Here is a 25,007-nt window from a genome sequence, read left to right as displayed (position 1 = left end):
TGCCTTCTGGGAAAAGGATTTATAAAATGTTCCTTTGCTCCCAAAATATCTCTGTTGAAATTCTACCTTTAATAACAGTGTCATAGAATTTTACACCTAGAAGAGACCTCAATATTCATTTGATTCAATTCTTATCCATAGAGCAACATCCTGGACAACTCGGCTTGAACACCTCTAGTGATGGGGAACTCATTACAGTCAGAAGCAGTCACGGATAAAAAAGTCAAAGAATAGTGGTTACTTTTATGGGGAAGAGAGGAGTGCTAGAGGTACAAAGGCAATTTCTGGAATGCTGGCAATGATCTTTTTTTTTGGCCGCGCGGCTTGTGGGGTCTTATTTCCCCGACCAGGGATTGAACCCGAGCCACAGCTGAAAGCACCAAGTCCCAACCACTGGACCTCCAGGGAATTCAATGATCTATTTATTGAATGAGTGGTAGATACTTAGGTGTTTGCTCTGTGATAAATCATCAAACTGTAAAAATAAAAATAGAGATTAAAAAGAATTTTAAAAATTTTCCAAAAAAATCAAAATTCCATATAAAACTCATTCAAATAAAGAAAGAAGCAGTCACGGGCAGCTCTAATTGCTGACGAAAACATTAAAATCCATGTGCCAGGCACCTTGCATGGGGGAGAAAGTCTTCAATATGTTGAGCCCAAACCTTCCTCTCTGCCACTTCTTCCTCCTGGGTCTGTGTGTTCTGTCTTTGGAACAACACAGATTGTGTCTGTGGTTCCTGCATTTCTAGACAGCCTCACATATATTTGAAGACAGCTATGAAGTTCTGCTTAGACTTTCTTCTTCCCTGTTTATTCAATCTCTTCTCGTATCTCATTCCCTATGTGAGATTCAGTTTTCTTATAAACAAGCTTTTGTTTTAAAGTGCTAATGTGGGAGGGCAGCGCATTAAGCTTAATCTGATGCGTCCCTTCCATCAAACTGTCTTGAGGGAAAGGAGTGGGGAGGGTGCTGAGAACAGAAGCAGTTGGGAGCATGGTTCAGGTGCCAGCCCAGGCTTGGAGAGGGTGTTCATGTAGGATCTCGGGGTAGGCAAAAAACAGCACAGGAACCCTGAGCTCCTGAGACTAAGGAAGGGGACGTGCCAAGAGCTAAAAAATAGCAAAAGTGATGAACACCTGTTGAGCACCGACTATATGCATGCTGGGCACTTAGCTTGAATTGCCTGGCTTAATCCTCACAACTGTGTCACTAGGTAGGTACCGCTATTATCCACATGTTATAGATTGAGTAATCCGAGGGCTAGAGCAGGGAAAATCCCTGTCTAGAGAACGGCAGCCAGGTTCTGCAGCCAGCACCCTAGCCTTTTCCTTAACTACCTTGCTCACAGAAAGATGAAAACCTAAATTTGCCTCCTTACCCTAGAGCCGATTAGTAATTATCCAGATGGAATCCAGATGCCCCAGACTCCTCCAGCTTTCAGGAGTCCTGCGGTACCCAAGTAACAAACCCCACTCTTATACTAGGTCCCTAAGTATTTGAGTCCCCAAGGAATGGTCTGTGCCCCACCAGTCTGTCTTAGATGTTTTTGGCTCTCTGAATCTGCCTGCCTCACCACTCCTGCCACAGGGAAACCCTTGTACTGCTGAACCTCATGGCACAGTTGAGACCAGACGAGACTGTTTAGTGAGACTTGTTCCCAGGGTCCCCTACTGAGCAAATCTCACGGCAATTTCCAGCCAGGTTGCAGTGATCAGTTTACCCTCCACCTTCCCCACTGTGATTCCACCACCTCCAGAGTCAGTCTCAACAACTTCGACACTCCCAGAAGGTAGACCCTATTTGCAGAGATGTAGTCACCCAAGGGGAAGTGATGTGAGCTGATTAGCATCTCATGTCTCTCCATTTCTGGATAGGATCTTGGCTTTACCATTGCAAAACCACAAAGCCCATTAATTAAGGCCCTCCTCCTCTACAGAAACTTGCAAACTGCATAGCAAGTCTCAGCCAGGGCCTCATTACACAAACACACAATCACATTGAAAATATTACCTTTTAAAATATATATATATAAACTAATAATTTCTAAAGAGGATACATTTGGGACAAAGGCATTTCCTCCCTTGTTTGGAATCTAGACTCATACCGTGGGAGGACCTTGCTTTAACTCTTACAAGCACAGTGTGTTAACTCTCATTTTATCACCTGGGTCTTCCTTCTGACCGATGATGATTACAACTGAGAATTATTTTTACTATAAGAATCTGTGGAAATCTCTCAAGATCCAGTACTGTTGGGTTTGAAACCATGAATTGACAATTTTAAGACACACTGAAAATTGGCTCTAATGGTTAGTGTTATTTTAAAAAACATATACACAACTTTGAACTTGTGTGAATGTAACTGACACTGATGAACATGTCCAGTCTCTTCCTGGTAGAGGTGAGCTGGAGAATGAAAGAACCCAGATACCATAGGGACCTACAAGAAGGGAAATGAACGTGTGGTTTTGGTGCCTGGCTTCAAAGGCTAGTGGCAATCACGAACCTAACCTGTCTCTTTCCAGCTAGACCAATTTTCTGTAAAGACAGAAAAACCCCAGACAGCCAAACTTCCCCTGCAAAAATGTTAATTTAACAATGTCCCAGTTTCCAAGCTATCTGCAGCTGATTTTTATAAGCACACTGATAACCCAGGCACCAGCAGGGTGACGGAATGGCTAGTGTGCCAAAGCTTAGGCTCCCCAGCTTGGGGTCTAAGTCTTCCTTCTTTTCCCTGAAGTTCCAGCTCCTTGATGAACTTGTGTTTACTCATTCCATTATTATTAAGGACAGAAATGAATAGACTAGAAAAGAGGTTCTTTTTTTTTTTTTTCCCCCATCCCAATAAATCATCCAGTAAATAGCACTGAACAGCCTCCAATCTTGATAGCTGGTTGCACATATGAACTCTGCTGTGTAAAATCAGCTAGTTCACGTTTTCTTGGTTCTCAGATCCTCTTGATAGCAGATCTCTTTCTTTGTGTGCCCAGCCCAGGGCACAGGCCCAGCAACTTCTCTCTGCTGCCTCACACACACTGCATCAGACATACACATTCCACCTATTAGCATCCATTGCAGGAGGGGGGGTGTTAATAGAGATGGTAAACTCACTAAAAAAGTATCTAGACAGATTCAGATTCTAGACTTTAACTTAAAGGACCTGCCACCTTAGGCTAAGTTTATGAAAATTATAAATATCGATTGAGAGCTAAATTCCTCTTTTAAACAAAATGGTTCTTTCTGAGATCCAGATTGACTAATTACTCCCCACAACTAATTTGCCCTGAGAGTCAAAGCCTCCTAGAGTATTTATGAAGCTTCTTTGTGTTCAAACGCTTGGGGGGCGGGTAGGATCACTGCCTTACAAGGCCGGCCGTTTCAGATTTTTGACAACCTGTGGAGTTACAAAGTTCCTCCTTATACTGAGTCCAAATGACCTCCTATAGCTTTCACCAATTTGGTCTTGGATCTACGCTCTGGAGAGACAAAAAATAAACCTAATCCTTCTACTAGACAGCTAATCTCTTTATATGATTCTCTTAAAATAAATTGTGGTGACTCAGGCTACAATTCTATCAAGGATATAATAAACCCAATACCTTCCCCCTCCTCCTCCTTTTAGTGGCAGAGTGAGCTTATGTGAGTATACTTAACATGCTGGGAGAAGGGAAAATGCTACTCTCTGGCAGGCCCCAGTGCTACAGGCCAATTCAAGACCCCAGTTTGGAGGCTTCCTATGGGCAATCAGAAATGGATGAGAAATTATACTTCAATAAAGATGTTTAAAAAAAAAAAAAAAAAAGAAATGGATGAGAGTCTCACAAAAGGTAGTGCTGGACAGGCAGGATCCCTCAGATTTTTCTCTGTTATAACCGACAGCCTTCTGCTAGCTAAAGTGCATGTCTAGCCCCAGAGAGTCTCCTTTTAGCCTGGATCAGGGGTCCTGGGTTCTCAACTTTTTGTGTGCATTAGAACTCAGGGAGTTTTCCATAGGGCCCACCCCTTGAGATTTTGATTAGTAGAAATGAGGCAGGCCTAGTAATCTGTATTTTAACAAGCACTCCAGGTACTGATGTCCTTTCTACACTGATCTGAATGAAGAAAAAAAAGATGAGCCAAAAAATACCTCGTATTTTGGCTTTATTTCACCAGAAAGCACACACACTTATAACATTTAACTTATTGGTCCTATCCATTTAAAGAAAATTATTAAATTTCATGTTATATAAATAATAAAAATAACACTTCGTCATTTATTATTCATCTGATACTAATCATTAAGTCTATCAAAATTCTTCCAGAATAAGGAGAGGGCTAGTAGCATCATCTGCAGGTTACAGACTGATAAACTGAAGTTTTGGGAGAAGCATTTAACATGGGCCTTCAGAAGGGAGCCAGGCTCCTGCACTGCAGCCTAGTCCTGTCTCGGGCTGGCCAGCAGAACAGGGTGGAGGACCAGCTTTGAGGAACTCTACAGGGAGAGTACGTTTTGGTCCAACACTTAGCTGATCAACCTCGTGATTGAAGTTAACACAAAAATCACACCTGGATAAGCACCACCACACACATTCTATGCAATTTTGTGGGAATTTTAATAAAGCTAAAGAGGAATTCTAGCACACAGGTTACAACAAGTTAAAACGTTTCACAGTAGTCTAAGTACCTGGGAAGTTTAATTATGCAAAGAAAACCCTCTTTCCTTTGAGAACAACAGCTTATTTCTTTTCAAAATAGCTGCTGTGGTTCTTTTACAAATATAAAGGGTGTCTCATCTCTAACTCAGCCTTGAAGTAATGCTGTCCCAAAGCAGCCCTGGTGACCTTGTTTCCTTGTGGCAAAGTGAACCCATGTCCTACCCAGTAATTTAGCACTTAGTAAACTGACTCAAAAAATTGAGCAACAAATTTAGTAAAAGGTTTTGGTGACAGGAACTTACTTTCCTACTAAGACACTTCATGCATATTTGTTGCAAAATAAACTTATTTTAGAATAAAAGTAGCAAAGGCATCTAACTTTCATTTTCTGTCAGGGCTGAAGACTTTCATTGGTTCGCTGACCTTCCTCTTCTTCCTGGAGCTCTCAGAACTTTGCTGACTGTACACAAAATTCATTCTTTGAATCTGTGAGAATCACCAGAGAGAGGCACAATTCAGCAGAGATTTTGACGTCTGCACAAGGCATATACAAGACAGGTAGACCAAGCATTAATCCCTCTTGCTGCATAACCAATCTAAACCTGCTTTCCTGTGGGCTGGTTTAGCCCTGCACAGAGGCCCTGCTGCCAGTATCAGAGTCTGGAATTCAAAGTTTCAGGAGTTGAGGCCCTTGGAGGCGGCCAGTTTCAGGGACAGTTTCTTGGCTCTCTTTAGTGAATTCAGCACATCCAGCTCTTGAGAGAAGAGTTGTCAAGGTGTGGGGCCAACAAGGGGCAATTAAGGGTCAGGAGAGATCTAGGGCACTGGCTGGTTTAGAGGCAAATAGAACTGAAGTCCCTTTTCAGTTAGCAGAAACATACAGCCTTATCTTTTTTTTTTTTTTTTAATCATAGGTTCAGATTAATGAATTAGGAAGGACCATGGCCCTTCTTTCTGCTTGATGAGACTTATATGTTATTGATTAAAGACAAGTTGATTAGTGAGTCATCATACACATATATTTCTCCATTGGGCTCAGCTTTGGTAAAGATTTTAGAATTTATATTTGCTTAACTGAGTGAACAACCAGATGTCAGACGATCCCTAATGCCTGGAATTCCAAGAAACACATGGAGGGCATTTTTATATTTTCCAGCCACTAGATGGGAGGAAAGGTTTTTCCATGTTCTCTGTTCTTTCTTTGGAGGAAAATGGAATAAGATATATATTTTTAAGCAAGACTTAGAATATCTAGTAGAGGTTCCAACATTATTCTTTTTTTCTTTTGTTATAGATTCAGGTTATTATTATTGACATGTTTTTACTACAAAATAGTGGAAATGTCATTAAAGCATTTAAGTACCATTTAGAACCAAAGGTTGGGTCTACAAATGGCTAATTTAATCACTAACTTTTTGTTTTAGAAAGTAGTTGAATTTCTGATCTCAGAAACCACATTAAACCAAATTCCCTTTGGCTTAAACCAAGACATTGACTATACAGAGCAGTAAAACTCTTGAGAATATAAGTAGAGCTGCTCTTCAAGTAACTGGTTTGCTTAGATATGCAAAGTTTGAAATGGTCTGCTCTAAAGGAAAGGAAATAGCAACATAAAAACCCAAAGCACAAAAACCAACTTCTTCATCTAGGAGATGAATTTGTTACAGTGTAGCTGTAAGAAAAAGTACTTGGTAAAATTCAGCTTTCTAAAAAATGTTGCTTGGGCATGCTTTCTATTCAAATGAAATTATCCTCACTTCTATCAAGTCTGGATACACTGGGAAGAAAACAAGATGGGTGTACAAGTTGGTCTGATGGTTTAATAGTTTTTTTCTCTTTTTCTTCTTTGCTCAAAAGTAAACCAGAGTTTTATTACAAGTTTCAGAGCTGTAATTTTATTACAGTGAGTTCATCATCTTTAATAATGTATACAATCTCAAGGCAACCAGTGAGGTCTGGGAAGTCTCACTGGTTTATAGAAAACTAGTGGGTTCAAAAGCAAGTGTGTGATCAGTCAGGGGATACTTCCTAACATAGATCAATAATAGTCCATATTCTGAACTATATAAACCAACAAATTTATCCATAGAAAGCAACATTTGAGAAACATTTTTCAGGTGTGTTCCAACTGGCTGAGTTTGCACCTTTGATGCCAAAGCCACCCAGGCAAGCATTCCCCTGGAGGTGTCCAAGTTAAAAACCTGGGAGTTGAGGGAGACCTTCAAGATGGTGGAGGAGTAAGACGTGGAGATCACCTTCCTCCCCACAAATACATCAGAAATACATCTACATGTGGAACAACTCCTACAGAACACCTACTGAACACTGGCAGAAGAACTCAGACTTCCCAAAAGGCAAGAAACTCTCCACGTACCTGGCCATGTGGCTGACAGGGTCTTGGTACTCTGGCCGGGTGTCAGGCCTGTGCCTCTGAGGTGGGAGAGCCGAGTTCAGGACATTGGTCCTCCTGAGACCTCCCAGCTCCATGTAATATCAAACAGCAAAAGCTCTCCCAGAGATCTCCATCTCAACGCTAAGGCCCAGCTCCACTCAACAACCAGCAAGCTACAGTGCTGGACACCCTATGCCAAACAACTAGCAAAACAGGAATACAACCCCACCCATTAGCAGAGAGGCTGCCTAAAATCATAATAAGGTCACAGACACCCCAAAACACACCATTGGACGCAGTCCTGCCCACCAGAAAGACAAGATCCAGCCTCATCCACCAGAACACAGGCACTAGTCCCCTCCACCAGGAAGCCTACACAACCCACTGAACCAACCTTAGCCACTGGGGGCAGACACCAAAAACAACAGGAACTACAAACCTGTAGCCTGCGAAAAGGAGACCCCAAACACAGTAAGTTAAACAAAATGAGAAGACAGAGAAACACACAGCAGATGAAGGAGCAAGGTAAAACTGCAGAAATACAAAGGATCATGAGAGATTACTACAAGCAACTATATGCCAATAAAATGGACAACCTGGAAGAAATGGACAAATTCTTAGAAAAGCACAACCTTCCAAGACTGAACCAGGAAGAAACAGAAAATATAAACAGACCAATCACAAGCACTGAAATTGGGACTGTGATTGATTAAAAATCTTCCAACAAACAAAAGCCCAGGACTAGATGGCTTCACAGGCAAATTCTGTCAAACATTTAGAGAAGAGCTAACACCTATCCTTCTTAAACTCTTCCAAAATATAGCAGAGGGAGGAACACTCCCAAACTCATTCTACGAGGCCACCATCACCCTGATACCAAAACCAGACAAAGATGTCACAAAGAAAGAAAACTACAGGCCAATATCACTGATGAACATAGATGCAAAAATCCTCAACAAAACACTAGCAAACAGAATTCAACAGCACATTAAAAGGATTATATACCATGATCAAGTGGAGTTTATCCCAGGAATGCAATGATTCTTCAATATACGCAAATCAATCAATGTGATACACCATATTAACAAACTGAAGGAGAAAAACCATATTATCATCTCAATAGATGCAGAAAAAGCTGTTGACAAAATTCAACACCCATTTATGATAAAAACCCTCCAGAAAGTAGGCATAGAGGGAACTTACCTCAACATAATAAAGGGCATATATGACAAACCCACAGCCAACATTGTTCTCAATGGTGAAAAACTGAAACCATTTCCTCTAAGATCAGGAACAAGACAAGGTTGTCCACTCTCACCACTATTATTCAACATAGTTTTGGAAGTTTTAGCCACAGCAATCAGAGAAGAAAAAGAAATAAAAGGAATCCAAATTGGAAAAGAAGTAAAACTGTCACTGTTTGCAGGTGACATGATACCATACATAGAGAATCCTAAAGATGCTACCAGAAAACTACTAGAGCTAATCAATGAATTTGGTAAAGTAGCAGGATACAAAATTAATGCACAGAAATCTCTTGCGTTTCTATACACTAATGATGAAAAATCTGAAAGAGAAATTAAGGAAACACTCCCATTTACCATTGCAATAAAAAGAATAAAATACCTAGGAATAAACCTACCTAAGGAGACAAAAGACCTGTATGCAGAAAACTATAAGACACTGATGAAAGAAATTAAAGATGATACAAACAGATGGAGAGATATACCATGTTCTTGGTTTGGAAGAATCAACATTGTGAAAATGACTATACTACCCAAAGCAATCTACAGATTCAATGCAATCCCTATCAAACTACCAATGGCATTTTTCACAGAACTAGAACAAAAAATTTCACAATTTGTATGGAAACACAAAAGACTCCAAATAGCCAAAGCAATCTTGAGAAAGAAAAACAGAGCTGGAGGAATCAGACTCCCTGACTTCAGACTATGCTACAAAACTACAGTAATCAAGACAATATGGTACTGGCACAAAAACAGAAATATAGATCAATGGAACAGGATAGAAAGCCCAGAGGTAACCCCACGCACATATGGTCACCTTATCTTTGATAAAGGAGGCAAGAATATACAATGGAGAAAAGACAGCCTCTTCAATAAGTGATGCTGGGAAAACTGGACAGCTAAATGTAAAAGAATGAAATTAGAACACTCCCTAACACCATACACAAAAATAAACTCAAAATGGATTAAAGACCTAAATGTAAGGCCAGACACTATCAAACTCTTAGAGGAAAACATAGGCAGAACACTCTATAACATAAATCACAGCAAGATCCTTTTTGACCCACCTCCTAGAGAAATGGAAATAAAAACAAAAATAAACAAATGGGACCTAATGAAACTTAAAAGCTTTTGCAGAGCAAAGGAAACTATAAACAGCACGAAAAGACAACCCTCTGAATGGGAGAAAATATTTGCAAACGAAGCAGTGACAAAGGATTAATCTCCAAAATATACAAGCAGCTCATGCAGCTCAGTATCAAAAAAACAAACAACCCAATCCAAAAATGGGCAGAAGACCTACACAGACATTTCTCCAAGAAGATATACAGATTGCCAACAGACACATGTAAGGATGCTCAACATCACTAATCATTAGAGAAATGCAAATCAAAACTACAATGAGATATCACCTCACACCAGTTAGAATGGGCATCATCAGAAAATCTACAAACAACAAATGCTGGAGAGGGTGTGGAGAAAAGGGAACCCTCTTGCACTGTTGGTGGGAATGTAAATTGATACAGCCACTATGGAGAACAGTATGCAGATTCCTCAAAAAACTAAAAAATAGAACTACCATACGACCCGGCAGTCCTACTACTGGGCATATACCCTGAGAAAACTATAATTCAAAAAGAGTCATGTACCACAATATTCATTGCAGCTCTGTTTACAATAGCCAGGACATGGAAGCAACATAAGTGTCCATCGACAGATGAATGGATAAAGAAGATGTGGCACATATATACAATGGAATATTACTCAGCCATAAAAAGAAATGAAATTGAGTTATTTGTAGTGAGGTGGATGGACCTAGAGAGTGTCATACAGAGTGAAGTAAGTCAGAAAGAGAATAATAAATACCATATGCTAACACATATATATGGAATCTAAAAAAAAAAATGGTTCTGAAGAACCTAGGGGCAGGACAGGAATAAAGACACAGACATAGAGAATGGACTTGAGGACATGGGGAGGGGGAAGGGTAAGCTGGGACGAAGTGAGAGAGTGGCATGGACATATATACACTACCAAATGTAAAATAGATAGCTAGTGGGAAACAGGCACATAGCACAGGGAGATCAGCTTGGTACTTTGTGACCACCTAGAGGGGTGGGATACGGAGGGTGGGAGGGAGACGCAAGAGGGAGGAGATATGGGGATATATGTATATGTATAGCTGATTCACTTTGTTATAAAGCAGGAACTAACACACCATTGTAAAGCAATTATACTCCAATAAAGATGTTAAAAAAAAAAAACAGAAACCTGGGAGTCGTCCCTGGCTACTCCATCATCCTCACCCTAACATCTAACATCTAACTAATCACTAATTCCAGTTGATCCTACCTCCTTAATATCTTTCGAATCCATCCATTTTTATCTATTGCCACTGCCTCTGGTTTAGCCCAGGCCAATATCATCTCTCCCAATTACTGGGTCTCAGACTCCTGCTATTACTGCTTCTCCAATCCATTCTCCAGGCTGGAGCCTAATTAGTCTTTTATTAAATCTGACCACATCGCTCTACTGATTCGCCATCCATCCATTAATGACTTCCCATTGTTCTCAGGATAAAGTCCAGACTCTTTATGGCCCTGGCCCATCTCTGCAGTTTCATCTTGCTCCAGACTTCCTTGGCCACTTGCAGTTCTCAAATGGGCCCTGCTCACTCCCCTCTGGACTTTGCTTTTGGTGCCCACTCCCATGCTCTGCTTCTCCTTCATCACTGCCCTGGAGTTTCTTCTGTCTCTTGGCCTCCCTGACACCCTGGCTGTGCTCTGTTCTTACCCCTTTTGTAACATTTACTACATGGTATTATCAGGCCTACTTACCAGTCTTCTCATCCAGAGTATAAACTCGTTGAGGTTAGTGACAATATCTTAGTCGTTTTTGTATTCCCAGTTTCTGGCATCTGGTAGGTGCTCTTAAATTATTGGCTGAATGAATGAATGTGCACTGTGCTGGGCACAAATACCATGTCTCTAGTAATATAAAAATGAATAAGACACAGTTGTTTTCAAGGATTGCGTCTTATAAGGGAGAGACATTAAGCACATGATTGCAATATAATGCAATACAACATAACAGACATTCCTTCATTCAACAATTATTAATGAGTGGCCAGCTCTGTGCATGGTATTGTTCTAGGTGCTTGGGGCACATTAGTGAAAAAACAAGATAAAAATTCCTGCCCTGTAGATTTTACAATCTGGCCATGTTACTTTTTGGCTTAATGATTTCCAATGGCATCTCACTACTTTTAGGACAAAGTCCAAAGTTCCTGCCTTGGCTTTTCATACACCATCAGTGGTTCTTTATACTTCTAGGGAAGGAGAGGGGTCACAGATTGGCTATAAAACCCTGATGAAAGCTCTGCACTCATTCCTTAGAAAATTGCTCCCACTCCCACTCCCACGCTCATCCACTGTGATGGGCCGTTTGAGGGGGCGCCTACCCCCCGAATACCTCCCAATTAGAGCCACCCCCCCCTCAGGGCCTGGCTGTGCCCAGCAGTACCAGCCTCATCTCCTCTCACTCTCTGCCCTCTCAGTTTTCTCATACCTTGCTTTGTCTTGATTCTGGACCTTTGCACATGATATTCCTTCTGTTGAAAAAGCTCTTTCCCCTACACCAGCCCTCTTTTTGCCTAATTAATTCCTATTCATTCTTCAGATCTCAGCTGAAAAATTATTTCCTTAAAGAAACTTTCCCTACCCCCATTCCAATTAAGTTAGGTACCCCAGTCATATGCTCTTAATAGAGTTCCAAGGGATCAGGGATATGCCTGTATTGGTCACAACTTACATTAGAAGGGGCTTAATACATTTTTTTCAATGAATGAATGAATGAATGAATCTGTCTTCAAAGAGCGCTCTGCCTGCTGTATAGAAAGGTATTGGAGGCATCAAGTGGATGCAGGGTGATGAGTCATGCTACTGTAGTAGTCAGGTGATAACTTGGATATCAGTGCAGATGGAGAGAAGTCAAGAGTGAAATATTTAGAAGGTAGAGTCAGAAGGATGATCAACTGGATACAGTGGTAAAGGAGAGGTAGGTAGGTCAATAATGACTCCTAGTTTCTGGTTTAGCTAACTTCATGGATGGAGGGACTGTTGTCTCAGGGAGAGAACAATGAGAGTTTTGAACCTGCTGTGTTTGGAGTACCTGAGAAAACCCAAGTAGACATATTGAATCGGCAGCTATATGTGGAAATCTGGAGCTCAGGACAAAAGTCTGGGTTGGACACGTAAATTTAAGAGTCATCAGTATATGGAGGCTAATTAATGCCATGGGTGTGGAAGAGATTGCTTATTGAGAGATCAGAGCATGAGAAGGGAAAGGGGCCAGGACATAGCCGTAAGGAACTCCAACATTTAGAGATCAGGTGGAAGATGAGCCAACAAAGAAGGTTGAGAAAGAGAGAGAGAAAAGAAGTCTAGCAGACTGTCCTACAAAGAAAGCCAAGAGAAGAGAGTTTTAAGAAGAAGGAGTAGAGAAAATGAAAGAGGTGAGGGTGGTGGTCAGTAGTGTCAGGTGTTGCTGAGAGATCAAGATAAGGACTGAAATATGCCTAATTGATTTAGCCACATGGAGGTTACTAGGGGCATTGGATTGTTCAGGGCACAAGTCACCTTGAAGTCGTTGAAGAATGCATAAAAAATTAAAGAAATTGAGACAGCAAGTATGCAAAATTTTATAAAAATCAAGAGGGAGTGACCAGCTCAGCCTGGGGAATTTAGAGAAGGCTCCTTAGCAGAAGAGGGACGTTGAGCTGGGTCTTGAAGAATGAGCAGGAGTTCACCGCACTGGAGATGGGGCTGGGTAGGAGAGGTCCTTCTAGGTGGAAGGTTCATTCAGCATGTTTAAAGACACTAAGTCATAAAAAGACACGGAAGGTATATGGGACAGTGAGAAATGTCCCTTCATTAGATTGGCTCTTAGGGTGAGGTGTTATATATCTAACACACTCCTGTTAAAAATGTAAATTCCCCTGAAATTATTACTCAATATGATGTTAGTGTAAATGAACTTATCAAATGGTCTCTGAGTGGCAGCCTGCTGAAAGCAGGGCCTCACAGGCTTTGGGAAGAAGACAGGTAAGTATAAATATAGAAAAAGCAGTTCAGGGCAGTGTGCTTTGCTTTAGGAGGTAGATCTGTGTGGGGGACCAAGGGGTGGGCAGCCCCAGACACCCAGGAAATATCGTGAGTACTTTCTGTGCCTGGGGTGAGAGTGCAGTGAATTTTGCTTACTTCAAAATTGTCAGGTCAGGTATGACAAAACGTTTTTCTTTAGAAAGAAGTTCCTAGATCAAGGAAATTTATGGTTCAGAGAGGGTCTGTGCCCCTATAAGTAAGTTATAGCAGTGATGTTAGTTTTGAATCCTTTCCCTTAACATTTATCTTTTTTGTACAATGAAAGGTAGATCAACAGCAATTATAAAATAAATGTTATTAGCGTAAATGGACCTCGTGATAACATTGTGATGAATGAGCAGTAAGAAACCAAATACCTAAAGAGAATGCTTACCTCCAACTCCAGTAGAGCTGTGAACTCTCTGATATGTTGGGAAGTGTCTCATGTTTTACTGAGATTTATGAAGAGTTTGCCCATTAACCTACTTTCTTGATTTTCTGTAGTTTATGCCCAGGGTTCTGGACCATGTTTATCTCTATTTGGGAGGTAAATATGTATTCTCCTTAGAGTCATAATCACATATTTCCATTAATCTCTAAAAGTTATTATATCGGTTCTGCCTTCCTCTATATTTTCTAAGGCATCATATGGCTTTAAAGTTCTATAATTAATTCATTTATTCAACAAATGTTTTTGAGCGTCTTCTCTGTGTCAGACATTGTGCTGAGCACTAAAGACACAAAGCTGATCAAGACATACTTCAAGTCCTTAAAGAGATTATGGTGAGGAAACAAACTGGCTACAGATGAAATGATAGAGTCACGTATAGGGTACAGTAAAGGTTCCAAAAAGATCTTATCAGCTCTTCCTGGGGAGGCCTGGCAAGGCTTCAAAGGGGATGTGAAACTTGAACTAAGTACTGCAAGATGAGCAGACATTCACCAGGCAAATGGCATTAGGGACTGATCTTGCAGAGAGAGCATTCAAGACAAAAGCACAGGGACGGGGATATAAAGCAGAATACTCCTGGAGAATTGGAAATTGTTCAGTGGGACTAACAGGAAGGGCATAGGGTGGTGGGCTGGGTCAGACAATGTCATTCTCCGAAGTTTGGACTTTGTACTGTAGTGGAGTGCCGCTGAAGGGTTCTAGGAGCAGATTTGTTTTAGAAAAGTCCCTATGGCAGCACTGTGAGGGGTGAGCTGGGGAGGAGTGTGACAAGAAGCAATGAGGCTACTTCAAGCAAGAACAAGAGTATCAGTGAGATTAGACAGGAGAGGGCTAATGCGGCAGAGGGCCGAGGAGAGAGAGAATGAAGGCCTGAACCTGAACCCTAACATATCTTTGCCATTCATTGTAATGGGCACAGAGGTGGCAAAAGAAAGAAAGGAGTAAAAAATGACAAGAATTACCCAGGTTTCTGGTAATGCCATTGACAAAGATGGGAAACAGAGGAAGCTAAGGAGGTGGGTGGTAGAAACAAGGTGGGGAGGATGGATGGAGAAATAACTGACTCTGTTTTCAAGATTCTGAATTGGAGGTGAGATATCCAAATGACGATGTCCACCAGGGCACTGACTATGTGACCTGGAGCTCAGGATGGAGGACACTGCATCAGGAGCACGTGTAGAAAGTGTATTCACTTTGGATAAAAGACGGGCTATTACTTGAGGTCTGCAGGAGGGTGGTAAAAGTGGATATAGATACAGGTACATCTTTAAATAGGGGGGCAGGAAGTTGAATGATCTATACCTGATGGCCTTAATTATTTCTATGAAGTAGAGTTTAGGTCATCTGTTTAGAAAGGGAGTGAATTGTCATGGGTGGCACTTAAGACACTTATGTGATAAAAGTATGGACAATGGGAAAGGAGCCAATAATGGACTTTCAAAACTAATAGTTATTGCTTAGAATCCAGATAACTTTAAGATATATCACCTTCAAATTAAAATATTTAACTTTTACATATTAAAATTTTTGCTCTTCTTTTTACAAACATTTGAAGGCTTACAACAGACTGTGCTAAGAACATCACAAATGTTATGTCATTTATTCCTGCAATAACTATGTGGACAGGGAGGGGGTTTTTATTCCTCTTCTACAGATTTAGAAACTGAAGCTCAGAGAAGTGAAATGACTTGTCCAGTTCACACATTTAGTAAGTGGAAGTCTTGAACACAGGTCTTCTGACTTCAAATTTAGTGCTCCTTATAATTTGCTTTCAACCCAAACGGGAAAACAAAGGTAGGAAATTGCAAGAGAGGCTGTCAGAACTCTACGTAGGGTTCCTAGGCTTCTATCTGCGGTTGACCATTTTTGGGCATAGCCTACTGGGACCTCAAACTAAAGCCAAAACTGAGTTCATTGATTTTCCTTTGTAACCAATTTTTCCTCATGACTTTTCAATTTCTGTTAATCACCATTTCCCAGTCATCAAAGGTGGAAAACACAGTCACCCTAGATTCCTCTCTCATTTCCTAATGCCTACACAGAGTTCTTGTAATGAGTAAATGAAATAGCACAGATAGAGCACCTGGTACATCTCATATGTGCGAGTCATTTAGTGACTGGTGGCTGTTATCATCTCTATTGCCACAGGTATCCCTACTCCAGCCAAACTGGATCCTTGTGGTTTGAAAGGCTGAAAAATGGGCCACCAAAAGATTGTGCATGTCCTAGTCCCTGGAGCCTGTGAATGTTACCTTATTTGGCAAAAAAGGCACAGGGTGGGGGGCTGCAGTCTTTGCAGATGTGATTAAGGATCTTGAGATGAAGAGATTATCCTGGATTATCCAGGCAGACCCTACATATAAGCACATATATTCTTATAAGAGGGAAGCAGAGGGAGATTCGAATACTGACAGAAGAGAAGACAGTGTGACCGCTGAGGCAGAAACTGGAGTGATGTGGCCACAAGCCAAGAAACGCCAGCAGCCACCAGATGCTGGAAGAAGCAAAGAACCGACTCTCCCCTAGAGCTTTTAGAGGGGGTATGGCTTGATTTCAGCCTAGTGACACTGATTTTGGACTTCCGGCCTCTAGTGAGAGAATACGTTCCTGATGTTTTAAGCCACTAAATTTGTGGTAATTTGTTACAGCAGCCCTAGGAGACTAATACAGTTATTCCCCAAACACACCTCATTCTTTTCCCTGTTCTCTATTTCCTCCACATTTCAGAATACAGAAATCTTCTATTACTTGCTCTCTTAAATTCTGAATAATTCCTTCAAGATCAATCTCTAAAAGTATTTCATCCACAGAGCCTTTCCTGTTTCTTTTTTTTTTTTTTTTTAATATTTCATCTTACTTTTTTTTTTTTTAAACTTTGGGTTTATTTTATTTATTTATTTATTTATTTATGGCTGTGTTGGGTCTTCGTTTCTGTGCGAGGGCTTTCTCTAGTTGTGGCAAGTGGGGGCCACTCTTCATCGCGGTGCGTGGGCCTCTCATTATCGCGGCCTCTCTTGTTGCGGAGCACAGGCTCCAGATGCGCAGGCTCAGTAATTGTGGCTCACGGGCCTAGTTGCTCCATGGCATGTGGGATCTTCCCAGACCAGGGCTCGAACCCGTGTCCCCTGCATTGGCAGGCAGATTCTCAACCACTGCGCCACCAGGGAAGCCCCTTTCCTGTTTCTTTAATCTAATATGAGCTTTCTTTCTTGAGCGAATACCCACAGCCCATTTTTTGTAATTAAGTTTTCCTGACAGCATTAATATTTGTAAACAATTTGTCCTTTACCTGGGACAGGGTTTTCTGTTCTTTAGGAATTCATTTGTATTAGTATTATGATCTTTAGACTCTCTGCAATGCTTTATGTGGTGTCTCACATCAGTAATTCTTTTGCTACCTACCTCTACTACCTACAAAAGTATTCAATTACATAGTTATTCACACAGCCTAAAGCTGCACTGTCTAATGTGGTAGCCATTAGCCATACATGACCATTTAAATTTAAATTAATCAAAATTAAATAAAATTTAGAATTCAGTTCCTCAGTTGCTTTAGTCACATTTCAAGTGTTCAAAAGTCATATGTGGGTGCTTTTTCAAGTGTTCAAAAGTCACATGTGGGTTCAAGTGCTGAATAAACAACCATATATCAGACATCACAGATATAGAACATTTTCATCATCACAGAAGTTCTACTGGACAGAACTGCTTTACAGAGGCAATCTATATAATGCAAGCAAACAAGTTTCCTAGGGACCATGGTGATAACAGGAATACAGAAATTAGAAATAAATTTTCCTCAAAATGCAAAGACTTGTTATTGTAAAAATGACACAATTTTCCCAAGATAATTTTATCAAACCAATGCAATCCCCATCAATATCCCAAAAATATGTCTTTTGGAACTTATTAAGATGATTCTAGTAGTCGTCTAGAAGTGAAAATACACAGGAAAATCTCTCAAATACTGAAATACAGGAACTATGAGGGGAAAAAGAGTTGCCCATCCAGACAGCAAAACATAAATGTAGAGTAATTAAAACACAATAGCAGTAATATAGGTATAGACATATGGATCAATACAGTAAAATAGAATAGCAAGTATAAAAACCTATATATCTATGGGTTTTTAATTTATGATAAAAGTGGCATTCAAATTAGCAGGGAAAGGGTAGACAATTCAAGTGGTACCAACACAATGGGAAAACTTCCTCACACCAGGAAAAAAAATACTCTAGCTAGCTTAGGGAGCCAAAAGTAAAAAGCAAAACTACTTCATTAGAAGAAAATGTAGAAAAACTTATCAGAAGAAAATGTGGAAAACTTTGTTTACAGCTTTAGCACTGTAAAAACCTTCTTAAGCAAGTATGAAATGATGAAACCATGGAAAGTTACCCTGTGTTCCTCAATTGGAAGACATAATATTGTTAAGATGTCAATACTACCCGAAGCAATCTACAGATTCAATACAATCCCTGTCAAAATCCTAATGACGTTTTTTTTTTGCAGAAATAGAAAAATCCGTTCTAAAATTCATATGAAATCTCATGGGACCCTGAATTGCCAAAACAACCTTGGAAGAGAAGAACAAAGTTGAAAGCCTCACACTTCCAGATTTCAAAATTTACAACAAAGCTACAGTGATCAAAATGTGGTACTGGCATAAAGACAGACATGTAGACCAAGGAATAGCATAGAGAGCCCAGAAATAAACCCTCACCTATATGGTCAAATGAGTTTTTTCTTTTTAATGTTTCTCATAGAGTTTTTTAAAAAGTAAATTTATTTTATTTATTTATTTTTGGCTGTGTTGGGTCTTCGTTGCTGCATGCGGGCTTTCTCTAGTTGTGGCGAGCGGGGGCTACTCTTTGTTGCAGTGTGTGGGCTTCTCATTGCGGTGTCTTCTCTTGTTGCAGAGCATGGGCTCTAGGCACGCAGGCTTCAGTAGTTGTGGTGCGCGGGTTCAGTAGTTGTGGCTCACGGGCTCTAGAGCACAGGTTCAGTAGTTGTGGCGCATGGGTTTAATTGCTCTGTGGCATGTGGGATCTTCCTGGACCAGGGCTCGAACCTGTCTCCCCTGCATTGGCATGCAGATTCTTAACCACTGCGCCACCAGGGAAGCCCAGGTCAAATGATTTTTGACAAGGATGTCAAGAGGATTCAATGCGGAAACTAAAGTCTTTTCAAAAAATGGTGTTGGGAAATCTGGATATCCACATGCAAAAGAATGAAGATGGACCTTTATACCACCTCAAAATGGATCAAAGACCAAAACATAAGAGCTAAAAACTATAAAACTCGTAGAAGAAAATGTAGGGGGGAGCCTCATGACATTGGATTGGGCAAGACTTTCTTGGATATAACACCAAAAACACAAGCAACAAAAGAAAAAATAGATAAATTTGACTTCATCAAAATTAAAAACTTTTGTGCATCAAAGGACACTACAGATGAGATGGAATAGACAATCCATAGAATAAGAGAAAATATTTGCAAATTGTCTATCTTACAAGAGATTAATATCCAGAATATATAAAGTACTACAATTCAACAGCAACAAAACAAACAACCTGATTAAAAAGTGGGCAGAAGACCTCAATAGGCATTTCTCCAAAGAAGATACAGAAGTGGCCAACAAGCAAATGAAAAGATTCTCAACATCACTAATCATTAGGGAAATGCAAATCAAAACCGCAGTGAAATAACACTTCACACCCATTAGGATGGCTATTAGTTAAAACAAACGAACAAACAAACAAAAAAACCCAGAAAATAACAAGTATTGGAGATGATGTGGAGAAACTGGAACCCTTGTGCATTGCTGGTGGGAATGTAAAATGGTGCAGCTGCTATGGAAAACAGTATGGCAGTTCCTCATAAAATTAAAAATAGAATTACCGGGCTTCCCTGGTGGCGCAGTGGTTGAGAATCTGCCTGCCAATGCAGGGGACACGGGTTCGAGCCCTGGTCTGGGAAGATCCCACATGCCGCGGAGCAACTGGGCCCCTGAGCCACAATTACTGAGTCTGCGCTTCTGGAGCCTGTACTCCGCAACAAGAGAGGCCGCGATAGTGAGAGGCCCGCGCACCGCGATGAAGAGTGGCCCCCGCTTGCCACAACTAGAGAAAGCCCTCGCACAGAAACGAAGACCCAACACAGCCATAAATAAATAAAAATAAATAAATTAAAAAAAAAATAGAATTACCATATGATCCAACAATTTCACTTCTAGGTATATACCCGAAAGAACAGAAAGCATAAACTTGAACAGATATTTCTACACTCATGTTAATAGCAGCATAATTCACAATAGCCAAAAAGTGGAAGCAACCTAAATGTCCATAGATAGATGATTGGGTAAACAAAATGTGGTATATACATACAATGGAATATTATCTAGTCTTAAAAAGGAGGGAAATTCTGACACATGCTACAACATGGATGAACCTTGAAGACATTATGCTAAGTGGAATAAGCCAGTCACAAAAGAACAACTAGTGTATGATTCCACTTATATGAAGCACCTAGAGTAGTCAGATTCATAGAGACAGAAAGTAGAATGGTGGTTGCCAGGGGCTGAGGAGAGAGATGGGGAGTTACTGTTTAATTTGTATGGAATTTCAGTTTGGGAAGATGAAAAAAGTTCTGGAGATGCTTACACAACAGTGTGAATGCCACTGAACTGTACACTTAAAAAATAGTTAAAGTGATAAATTTTCTGTTATATATATTTTACCTCAGTGAAAAATAAAAAGTGGCACGTGATTTAAAAAAAGATGAAACTGGAAGGAAAACGTCCTTTGAACAGGACAATCTGGAGGATTTACAAAAATTTCAAATGCACATCTATTCTAGTCATCTATTCTAAGGAAAAGTCCCCATATGCACACAGAGTCATGTTCAAGGACATTCCCTGAAACAATGTTCCTAAGGAAAAGTGAAAACAACTTAAATGTTCCAGTAATAGCAGAAAATTGAAACAAACTAGAGCACTTTACTACTAAGGAATACTATGCAGTATTTAAAAAGAATGGGGTTAATCTAAATATACCAACAAGGAAAAATCTCTAAGACATATGTTAAGTGAAAAAAGCAAGTTTCAGGAAAAGATATTATCCCATTTATGCTTTTAAACTACCCACAAATAGGGACTTCCCTGGTGAGGCAGTGGTTAAGAATCCGCCTGCCAATGCAGGGGACACAGGTTAAAGACCTGGTCCGGGAAGATCCCACATGCCGCGGAGCAGCTAAGCCCGTGAGCCACAACTACTGAGCCTGCGCTCTAGAGCCCACGAGCCACAACTACTGAGCCCGCGTGCCACAACTACTGAAGCCTGTGTGCCTAGAGCCCGAGCTCTGCAGCAAGAGAAGCCTCCGCAATGAGAAGCCCACGCACTGCAAAGAAGAGTAGCCCCTGCTCACTGCAACTAGAGAAAGCCCGCTCACAGCAATGAAGACCCAACGCAGCCAAAAATAAATAAATTTTTAAAAATCCACAAATATATGCATATATGTGTGTATATGTAATGCATGTATATATGTACGTATGTATACTATATATACATACATACCTATACATGTATATAGTGCTGTCCAATAGAAATAGAATGCACAATTATAAAATTTAAAATTTTTTAGTAGGTACATTTTAAAAAGTAAAGGAAACAGATGAAATTAAATTTTAATAATTATTTAATCCAATATATCAAAAATATTATTTCAATATGTAATCAATATAAAAACTGAGATATTTTACATTTTTTATACTATGTCGTTACAATTCAGTATGTATTTTACACTTACAGCACATCTCAACTCAAATTAGCCACATTTCAAGTAGTTAATAGCCACATATAGCTAGTGGCTACCATATTGGTCAGTACATCTTGTGTGTGTGTATGTATGTGTGTTTTAAATACAAAACCAGTGGTATAGAATACCCTTATTGGTAGTGTTTGAATTATCTGTGAGAATGTATTCATGTAAAACTTATATAATTAAAGTTATATTAAAAATATAGTTCCATATTAGTTTGCTTATTCTGTTAAAATTATATCTTTTATGAACTGATGTGTTTATAATCAACATGGTTTATCTCTTTGTTTTCCTTTATTTCAATGTGATGAAAGCTTTATTAAGAAACTATTTTAATTTGTTAACTGGAAAGTTAATAAAAGAACATTAAAAACTTTAAAGTTTGTTTGGCTTACGTTTTACAGTTATAAAATATTCTAAACTATTATTAGATATTTTTCAATAGAAAAATGTCAGCTACTTTCCTACCTTCAAATGCCTGAGTAATTAACTGTTAACTCTGTGGTAGCTAAAGGTAGACATATAAAACACATATAAACACACTCAAGCACATACTTGAAGTAATTATAAAAATGAAAAAGTTGTTTTTGGTTTGTGGCATGTAGGAGGAAACCTACAGGCAATGATATGATGATGTTATTAGATGTACTAAACTTGACATAGGTTTGCTGATTCTTCAAAAAAGAGATGAACAGATAATAGTTACAGAATTGGAAATGTGATACCCTGCTTCTCATAGACTTGCTATGTAGGTCATTTGCTTGAGTCTGAGTCTCTATAAAGTGCTTCAGCAGGTGTTGAAAGGAACATAGTATAACTGTAAGTACAGAAATGACTATAGAGATAGGCCCCATAAAATAGACAGAAAAAGACCACTCTGGTATGAAGACTGTCTGAGATGGAAGATCTCTATGGGTGTGACATCCAGACCTCGGGTCATAACTGCCTACTCTTGCTGGCAGGAAGGAGAGGGCAAAGCAGATGACACTTAAGAACTCTGGCATCCCCTGAACAGTTCTTCCATACAAGGTGGAGGCAGAGTGGCAAAGATACATTCACTAAGAAGTCAGATTTTCACTTTAAACTGGCCCTAAGTTCACTTGAAGAAAAAAAACTAAAAAGAAGTAGTTGAGCGTTTAGAGTGAGGATAAGTTTTAATATGAGGGACAGACACCTAACCTTAATTTTTATTTTACTTTTTCAGCCAACAGTGAAACATTTTCAAAGTTTTTAACAGAAGATGAAAATAATCATACCTCTCCTTCTGATCTACTTTTATTTTTTAATATATTTGAACCCTTTCCTATAATTAACAGAACTTTCCATTCAGTTCACATCTAGTTATTTAATTGCCTGGTTCCCTTTTCTTGATTTTATTTATCTATTTCAATAACTAATACAGTCACATAGTGTGAAATTCAAAATGTAAAATAAAGGTATACAGTGAGATTCTCCCTGCCACCCCAGAGCCACTCAATTCCCTGCCTAGAAGGCAACCACTGTTACCAGTTTCTTGTACATCCCTCCAGAAACTTCTGTTTTCATTTTGAAATCAACTGTACCACTAAAAAACTTAAACTGCTATAAAATTCACAATATCATCCTCTTCAAATTGTTTTACTAAAGCTGGATCAGGCCTGGCCTGATGAGGAAGTGGAGAGTTGTGACCAAGTAACCGACCTATCTGCAGGGTCATTCCTGGTCTCATATCAGATGGAGGTGGGCTTTCTTCCCATTGTCTCCAGTTATCTTCCCCATCTGGAGACCACATGTTTTCCTCCTGACTAAAGGAAATGAAAGAGAACCAAACTGTAGAAGGGTAAAAAGGAAGGTCAGGAAGGCAGAGATTCAAGGTCCCATGCTAAGTGCTGTGGTGGTAATGGGAACAGCAGGATGACACGGCAGGGATGGGCAGCAGAGTGTCTCAAGGTAGTGAGGAACACAGATGTAGAAACAGTGAACTCTAACCGACATCTAACACAGGTAAGAGGAAGTTAGGGCTAAATAAAGGTACAAGCAGGATGCTGTAGGAATGTAGAGGGAGAAGGCAAATGGGGGGAGGGACTTCAAAAATTAGCCCAGGGCTGGTTGAGCACATCTGATGAGCTTCTTCTCAAAACAGCACATGTTTTTCCCTGACTCATGAAAACCTAGAGCTGGGAGAATGCCAGACCAGTGTGCTGAAGCTCAGTCAGTAGGGAAGTCTTTTAAAACCAATATGGAGGGACTTCCCTGGTGGCACAGTGGTTAAGAATCCGCCTGCCAATGCAGGGGACACGGGTTTGAGCCCTGGTCCAGGAAGATCCCACATACCACGGAGCAACTAAGCCCGTGCGCCACAACTACTGAGCCCGAGTGTCACAACTACTGAAGCCGACGTGCCTAGAGCCCATGCTCCACAACAAGAGAAGCCACCGCAATGAGAAGCCCACGCACTGCAACAAAGAGCAGCCCCCGCTTGCCGCAACTAGAGAGAGCCCATGTGCAGCAACGAAGACCCAACGCAGCCAAAAAAAAAAAAAAAACCAATATGGAGAGGAAGAACTAAGAACCTGCACACACACAAAAACATAAGGATGAATAATAAAAGTCCCGCTGCAGCTTACAACTCGTCTTTGTTGTGAATCTGAGAAAAACCATGAACATTTTCCAAAGCTTTACTAATTAATTAAATCGGACCGGCCAGGCGTTGCTCACCTCCAGGGGGCGCCATTCACATTGCTATCTATGTTTTAGGTACCCCCCTGGAATTGTGCACAATCAATACAACCATGTATGGCAACCCTGGTAGGGCAAACATCACTTTTTTTTTACTACCACTTTCTAAGTTTCCGCATCACTAAATTTTTACTTGGGATACAGGATATTCCTTTTGGCTAATATTTCCTATGACAAGAAAAAAACAGATATTTAAAATATGGACACATTTTCTTAAAAACCCAAGGTTGTTGAGTATAAACTGCAGTATAGCTATGCTACAGAATATGGCTAGATTATATACCTAAAGTATGACATACTGTACATATTTTCCAACCTATAAAGATTTTCCATAATGGGGTAGGGCTGCTCAGTCTCAAATTAAATACTATTTATTTAGAAATGTAAGGGTATTTCAAATCAAGCTGGGCCAGAGAACAGGGTGGAATAGTAGTATTGTTGCAGGGCATCTGGCACATTTTTACTCTGAGGCTTTCAGATTTAATGATGAAAAGTTGAACGTTTCTCCTTGTTTTAGAAGAAGAGTTTTTCTGTTTTCCCCCAGCATCTCTCTTTTCACTGCCATTATCTAATTCAGCAGCGTAAAGACATCTACCAATTTGGAAA

At 40.1% G+C, this 25,007-nt stretch overlaps 2 protein-coding genes across 2 annotated transcripts in view; one reads left to right on the top strand and one right to left on the bottom strand.

Annotated features, from left to right (window-relative positions):
- Positions 1-25,007, top strand: part of LOC309639724 (uncharacterized protein) — a 177,775-nt gene that overhangs the window by 27,807 nt on the left and 124,961 nt on the right. The gene's annotated exons all lie outside the window — the stretch shown is intronic.
- Positions 3,811-25,007, bottom strand: part of HORMAD2 (HORMA domain containing 2) — a 70,313-nt gene continuing 49,116 nt past the window's right edge. The window contains exon 10 of the mRNA XM_082417322.1: positions 3,811-5,123. Within this exon, the coding sequence (XP_082273448.1) occupies positions 5,019-5,123 (105 nt within the window). The 3' untranslated portion in view covers positions 3,811-5,018. The remainder of the gene's footprint in view (positions 5,124-25,007) is intronic.

This window comes from Balaenoptera physalus, assembly GCF_965194825.1.
Source record: "Balaenoptera physalus genome assembly, chromosome: 12".
NCBI classification, from domain to species: domain Eukaryota; kingdom Metazoa; phylum Chordata; class Mammalia; order Artiodactyla; family Balaenopteridae; genus Balaenoptera; species Balaenoptera physalus.
Note: the sequence above shows the minus strand (reverse complement) of the source record. Positions and strands in the feature narration are given on the sequence as shown.